The sequence below is a fragment of the Cynara cardunculus genome (assembly GCF_001531365.2).
Source record: "Cynara cardunculus var. scolymus isolate 2C chromosome LG 8, CcrdV1, whole genome shotgun sequence".
In the NCBI taxonomy this organism is placed as follows: Eukaryota; Viridiplantae; Streptophyta; class Magnoliopsida; order Asterales; family Asteraceae; genus Cynara; species Cynara cardunculus.
Window position 1 is genome coordinate 7,235,848 of NC_037535.1, and position 7,805 is coordinate 7,243,652.

The window sequence follows — 7,805 nt, forward strand, 5'->3', positions numbered from 1 at the left end:
GATTATCGATGTTGATATAGTCAAGGACATCTTCTCCTTGAATATTTCTTCTGAGCAATTCCTTTCGAATATTACGGTCCATCATCTCTCTACAGATATCTTCGTTCAACTAAGTTCGTAGATATTCTAGGTGATCTATTGGGCAGAGATGGAACTCAGACACTCGTTGAAACCTGTATTGACTATCATAATCATTGAACATAAGTCCATATTCTAGTTTCAAATGCACTGCATTGGAAATAAAGGGTCCCTTTTAGGAAGTGATAGATTCAACATTGAGATATCTGGCTTTTTCCTATTCTTAAGGAGCTCATCTACTAAAAATTTTATTTCATGCTCGCTTTTATGGGATGAACTTTCTCCATGAGCAAAAATTTTTCTTCTTCAAAAGGACTTCTCTGGCAGAAGAGGAACCTCGACGATCTTCGACACTTTGTTGAATAGTTCATTTAGAACTTCTTCAATATAAGCCTTATGCTTAGATTTGGACTTTTGAATTTCTTGTCGAATCTCGAGCCATTCATAGAAACCATACTGACTGGGAAAGGAAGGATACTCAGTGACAACATTGTTGTTCTCTTGGAAGATGAACATAGAAACCAGAAGGCCACCATCTTTCATCCGTTCACAGATTGTGACGTTTGAAATTTTGTAAGGGCTCATTCTTGTTTTGATCCTTTTTATGCACCAATTTAGATCTTGATTCTTCAGCTTCAGCACCCTTTGTCTTTTCTGTTCAGCTTCTTCTAAAAGTAGGGATTAAGCACTGAGAGGATCTTTTTGCTTGAACATCCCTTCTGAAAGAGCTTGATCAGCTAGAGTCTTGGCTAAATCTAGGTTGTCTTTTAGTTGCTGTTGATGTTTCTTTAGCTCTTGTTTACCTTTTAGGGATTCCTCGTGTTCAGCTTTAGAGAGGAAGTTGAAGTCACCACATTCAGAGGTACACAGAGGAATTTTTACTCTGGATTGGTCAAGTTGACTTATAAGCTGAGACATCCTCAAATATTCTTCAACCACTGAGCACACAGGTTGTCTTGACTACTTCATGGGAATGAGGTTGCGGGCTTCGTCTTCACCTTCATCATCCTCAAGGGTTTCAAAATAAAGAATATAGGTTGAGAGATTGAGGGTAGGTGTTGCAGAGAGAGATGGAGGTAGAGAATAAGAAAGTTTAGCTTCAGAGGTGGAGGGTACAAATGTTGTTGAAGTGTTTGCATCCTCATATTGGCTGAGTGCCACAAAAAGTAAGGGAAGGTAATCTTCAGCAAATCCTTTCCCTTTTCTAGAGTAGGAGTGTTGGTATGAGGATCTCCCCCTGGAAGTAGGTTCCCTTAAGGAGATATCTTTAGCAGGCTATCTTGGTATGACTTAGACGGATAAATCGTCATCATCATCATCGTCGTTGTCATCAACACCACGAAGGTCAGCACCTGCATCTGGGATTCGGGGCTCAGGATCCTCGTCCTCATCATCATCTTCATCCTCCTCATCTTCAACAACATTTGTAAAAGCAGAGGTGGAAGGAGGATGGTCTTTATGAAGTAATATGATAATGAGTAGCATACGTAGGGATTCATATAGAGATATCGAATCTGCATATGGTTACAAAATAGAGATTTTGTGTATCGGACATGACTCGTTATGAGAACACTTCATTGGATGTCATGTTAGTGTCATAAGTGTTTCTCATATGGTCAATGTACATGTAATTCTTTGACTTGAGAACATGGAGTTTGTTATATGTGAGTAATATATTTTGACATTTATTCTAATCATTCCGTAACTGGGTGACAAAATGATAGTTGGGTATGTTGTATATCACATGATTAAATTAGCATGTATCGAGATAGGATTTGTCCCTCCTTTATGACAGAGTGATGTCTCTAGGCCCCTTGATAAATATAATAAAGAAATACATGCATGCTTAGATAATTGATATGAGATATCATTATTTATTTTTTTATTAGTATATTAGGCAATCAATAAACTAGAGATTGGACATAACGAGAATGACAAATTCAATGTCTCGTGTTCAATCTGGACATCAAGGAGAAAAGAATTAAATGTGTAAAACTAAAATTGACTACAAACCGATAATTTGTTGTATCACCAATTCTCGTCATTTGGGTAACGGTGATGTATTTCTAGATACCACTCATCGTTTAAAACTATAAATATGAGATTTATATTTATTACCAACATGTCGAGAACCCATTGGGTCACACGCTTTGAACATATTCAAATAAGGAGTTTCAATAATTAAAATGTTTAATTATCATATCTGATTTGTATCGATTTAATCTGATTGAATAAAATCATATATTATTTATGTTGGACATAAATAAAGATGACTAGGGATGGGCTTTGTAAGAGAGTGATGGTGTATGAAAGTGTTACATTCAAGTATGGTAGAGGCATGGTGATGGTTAGGCCATACCTCTCACATCCATATAAAATGTATGACATTTTTATGCTAGTATCTTTGGTCTTGCAATTCTCTCTCAAAATCACCTACAACAATATGCTCCTTTTTCTTTCTAAGGTTTGAAACCATGACTAGCATCACGAGAAGGCGAAGGATTCGGATTGTTCGCATGGATACCGTGGAGGCATCAAGATTTGTTTGTTGTTGTGATTCAAAGTTTTGCTAACTGCGAGGTATAATTTCGAAACATCCGATTTATTCTGGTTCGTATGGGCCCTTGGAGGGTTACGGTTTTATTTTTCGCTATGCTTGAGGTCCCGTAACCCAACAATTCATGGTCAGATATCACTACGACATCATCGTTCTTGGTATTCTTCCTCTCTTTGTCTTCATCAACGAAGAGAGGGATGCGAGAAACTAGGTTATGCAACGATTGTTCCATGGAGGCAACAGCTTCTGCCTGTCGAAGGTTGAGCTCAGCAACCATGTCTAGCTGATGACGATCGGCTTCTCTGAAGGAGTATTCAGGGAAAGGTGGTAGTTGTTGTAGAAACTGGAAAATCCGTTCAAGTAACTCACCATGCTTTATAAGCTGAGCTTGAACATCCTCAGCCTTGTTAGAGAGAGTAGCGATAGCGTCCGAGTTGTGTTGGATCCTCATCTTCATGGAGTTCAGCTCGCTTTTGACATCACAAACCTCATCTTGGACAATAGAGAGGTCGTAAGCCAAGTCATCCTTCAAGGGCATTCCCTGTTGAACTTCATTCATCTTGTCAAGGACGGTCGCAACAACAAGGAGAAACAACTTGACATCCCCAACCATATCATAGGCGTTAGTCTCAGTGATTGGGGGTTCAGTCTCCATAGAATGTGTAGAGAAAGAAGAACATTGAGTGATGTTCCCAAAATCATACAAATCAGATTAATCATCCAAGAACACAATCAAGATGAGTAGAGAGAGATTTTCACCAAAGTTGAATATTGTATTTCTTGAGAGAATTTCTACAAATGATTAACCAAGAACTAATCTGAATTGAACTGAACTAATTACAATTAGCAAGCTAAAGACTATTTATACTAAGAAAATAACAAAGGCTAACTATTACAAAGCAAATACAATGGGTGGGAGAACTTGAATACAACAATAAAGCACATTCTTGAACCCAACAATCTCCCCCTTTGGATTCAAGGTCAAGACATTGTAAGTGTCTTTAGCGTCCTTAGTGCACTCCGATACTGCAATTTATCATCAAGCAGGTTCAAAGCATTGATCAACAGATACCTCTCCTTCGGACTCATTCACTCCGATTCCGCAGCTCTATCGTTGTCAGCTTTTCTCGAATCAAGCGCCCGTCGAACCAACCTTATAGTGCCATCACAGTATTTATTCAGCTCACTAAATCTCATAAACTTCTTTATCCGACCATCAGCACTATACACCACCCCGAACTCCGCTTCTTCAAGAATAATATACAGAGGATAACCTTCAATATCTTCAAGCTCTTGATCTGGTCTTTTCAAATTAATGACTATTTGATTGTCTTCAAGAACCATATGGATATCAAGAACCATTGATACTTTGGCATGACTTCGTATAAATCTCTTGATAGCATTAAGACCAACAAGTGCTCCATCTCTTTTGACCGTCATATTTCGTAATTCGTGGTACATGTGCTCCAAGTTTTCTAAATACAGATTAGAAAAATCATCTTCGCTAAATACCCAGACCTTTCCATCTTGTCGTGTAATAGTGAATACATGATACCAAACTCTAAGGAGTCTTTGGGCATCAATTTGTTTAATGGAGACGACTCGATGTTTGGTCCGTACTTGGCTGACCGGGAGACGCTTTGCCTTGAGAAAATGTTTGTACTCTAAACGATAATCTCGGGTTTCTTTATGAATCCCAAGAATCTTGTCAACGCTGAGAGCTTTGCAGTGCCGGAGGAAGATACCGAAGTAAACGTGTTCCAGATAGGGTTTTCTGATCCTTGCTCTATCATAACCTGGAACGTTAGCATGAATTACAAACGACACATAGTTTTTAGAAAATATCTCAGTAGGATCATACGCCGCTCTCGGATTCAGATGCACCAAAATCAACTGCAGTGGAGGGTTCAGGCGGAGTCTGATGATCACCTTGGAATGGGAAGATAGGATCTTCTTCATTGATATCGGCTTCAATGTCAAAATACATTTCGGATGATTCATCAATATTGACGACGTCTTCACCAAAATCCTAATCTCCACCCAGTTCTTTAGCAAACGCTTCATTGAATCCCACGTTGGCAGACAAATCCAGAAGCAACCTTGTTCCTACAGTGGAGCCCGTCGGCTTTTCAACCATTGGCTCGATCACTGGATTTGTCTCCAAAACTGTCTCATCTTCAACTATTATTAAGCATGTAGTCGTTTCCATTGTTGTTTCCGGATCAGGACTTTCAACGTTAACCGCTTGAGAAGTTGACTCCCTTTCAACACTTTGAACACAAGAAGACGACTTAACCAGCCTCTGTCTCTTTCTCTCCCCCTCATGATGATCAGGATCGTCCGGATCATCATGTCTTCTTTTTAACGAGGTGGCCTAAGCTCGGCACGTGTCTTCTAAGATAGATACCCTTTCAGATAAGGCATCGATAGAACTCTTCAGGGCTTGAGTGTTTGATGTAATTAACTTGCTAACTTTTGAGAAGTTAGAAGCAACTACATCTTGAAAGGCCAAAAACTATGAGGCTCTAACAGGTGGGTTATCATCAACAAGTTGGCGGAGGAGCCCAACCAGGTCTGCATCAGCCGCACTTGGATTTTGAGTTGACATCAGCTTTGCGTACAACATATATTTAAGCTCATCCACCTCTTGATCTTGTACCCTCGAAGGCTCGGGCACAGGCGGTGGTGACGGCACAGACGGTTGATCATCGACTACCGGCTCCTTCCCTTTCAACATCCTTTTGAGACTAAGTATCTACGCTTCCATGTTATCTTGAACAACCTTTAGGGCACCGTCCAGATATTCCCTTGACACAAAGTCGGGTAAAGTCACACCTGGATCACATAGATTGCCAGTTGAATAAACTGTTGTGTCTACGTTCAGTGTTGGCGTGATGTTAGCACTGGTAGGACTTTCGACCTGTCCTCATGGTAAGTCAATAGACTCCACTCAGGTCGTTCCGGCAGGTTCGCTAAGAACCGTAATTGGAGCAACAGATGCTCTTGACTCTTGTGTACCTATGTGTATGGGCTCTATACTCGAGGTGCACAGAATCGAAGTCGTAGGCTGCGGCATAGGCCTACTAATTTCAATATCTACATTCTCCGAATGAGAAGTAGATAGAGTATGTGATAAATCCCTGTGAAGAATTGAAACAACTGGTTATTGAGAACGAGTTGAGTGGTCAGGATGGGTATGCAACTGCATATCTGAGCTAGCTATGTCTGCTTCAATACCAACATTCAACAAATGAATGTCGATAGTAGATGTGGGTGCCCGACTAACTCTTTCGACTGGGATAGGAACTTGTTCTTCAATTTGTGCTCCACTCTCACACTCCCCATCTTTTTCTCCGTCCCTTACACTCATATTCTTAACATTTTCTACTTGAACTCCCTCATCACCTTCAAGTGGAACATCCTCCAGTAAATGATCAAATTCATCATATGTGCCACCAAATTCATCAACATTAAAGGATATTGATTGTAGACTTGGGCAAGTCTGTGTAGCTTCTATTTCTGGAAAGATATCTTCAATGTTATCAATAACTGCTCCAACTTGAATATTCTATGAATGAATAGGTTGAGCAACATTGTCAGCACCATCATCATTATCATTATCATCGTCATCAATAGTTACTTCACCCTGAGTTGCCTCATTATCGGATATAGTATCTTCCGAACTTGAAGAAGTTGTGGAAGTACTTTTTGTTGAAGTACTGTGCTGATCAGGGCTCCCCGCTCCACAGTACCCTTCTCATTTTCATTTTCCCTTTTGCTTACAACCCTGTTCAGGTAACCCTTGTTCCTGAACGCTCTCAGCTAAAGCTAGACCCTCTTCCTCAGCTAAGGCATGGGTTGATTACGGGGTAAGTTCAACCGGTTTTGGTTGAGCTATATGATCTATCACTCTCCTATAGTCTATAACACACTGATCCCTCTGATCAGCGAAGGCAAAAAGCTCCTGTGGGATTTCCATTATAGAATCAAGATCTTCAACTTTTGCGTGTTGCCGAATACGCGTCATGACAAACGATGGCCCAACTTCACTATTTGCCCTGGCCGAGATGTCATCGTTAGCGTTCATCATGGCTTTTATTATCAGTTGCAAGAATCTTTGAAACGACACAAACTTCCTTGCTTTGGACGGGAAACGTTTGGCGTTGACCAGCTCGACGAATTCATTCCATATAACCAGCACGTAATCATACTTGCGCGTGTATACAATTCCATGGAAGAATTTGAGAAATGAACTGCTGCAGGTATCGATTTCGGCAGTCTTTGATGTCAGGCATCGGTTGAGGATCGAAAATAAAAGATGCCATATTGACGGAAGAAAACGCCGTTTGAACTGCGACGGATTAGTCAACTCTTGCGAGTATCCTAATCTTTTGATATCTCTGCAAAGTTTGTCATCGGTGACTAGTGGTTCAAAACCTGTCGAGCCCGGTCCTGGTAGACGCAATATTCTTCAGATTCGTTTTAAAGGCAAACGACTTACATATTCCTCTACGCTTCCTTCAAAGAAATATGTGTCACCATCTTTGGCAAGAGTTACCGTGTTCCAAAATTGTTGTAGGTAAATCATCGGGACAGAAATATTGGCTAAAAGGGCATAGAAAATGGGATGTCCACGAAGTATTTATGTTATTCGGAGGGTATTTCGAAGTTGAAAGAATGATTATTAGTTTGATCTCAAGATAAAGGTTTTGTGGTAGTAAGGTTTCTTGGAATTGGATTATTTAATGGCTGGGGTGGATTGTTTATATTGTAACAACCCTCACATCCCAACTACATATAATTCACATCATCATWCTCATAATACTAAAATAGTATTATTACAAAACATGAACTATCAAAATGTATCTTTAATACATATGCATAATAAACTATTATCAATATTTAGAATTTTCCCTTGCCTTTATCTTTCTGAGCACGTTGTCCTGCAAAACAGGTTAATCCAATATCTGAGCGTTAGACCAAAAGGTCTAGTGAGTATATAATCTCATACAACAATATATATATATTCCAAACATTCAGTTTAGAATCAAACCTGTTCCAAAACATATCATATTTATGTTTCTCGCGGTTACACCGCCATCATATCACTCTCGCGGTTACACCGCCATTATATCACTCTCGCGGTTACACCGCCATCTCACTCGCAGTT

General features: G+C 39.9%; 1 protein-coding gene across 1 annotated transcript; it reads right to left on the bottom strand.

Moving 5' to 3' along the window:
- Positions 1-1,368: 1,368 nt before the first annotated feature.
- On the bottom strand, positions 1,369-3,290 carry LOC112516152. The gene is made up of 2 exons (XM_025123173.1): positions 2,750-3,290; positions 1,369-1,592 (listed from the first exon to the last, which is right to left on the bottom strand). The coding sequence occupies exons 1-2, from the start codon at positions 3,288-3,290 to the stop codon at positions 1,369-1,371; spliced, it is 765 nt and encodes a 254-aa protein (XP_024978941.1).
- Between the last annotated feature and the right edge of the window lie 4,515 nt (positions 3,291-7,805).

Coding starts and splice junctions, on each gene's coding strand:
- LOC112516152 (XM_025123173.1), bottom strand. CDS start 3,290: ATGGAGACTGAACCCCCAATCACTGAGACTAACGCCTATGATATGGTT. Junction 1,593..2,749: donor ATCTGACCATGAATTGTTGG/GTTACGGGACCT, acceptor AACCATATGCAG/ATTCGATATCTCTATATGAA.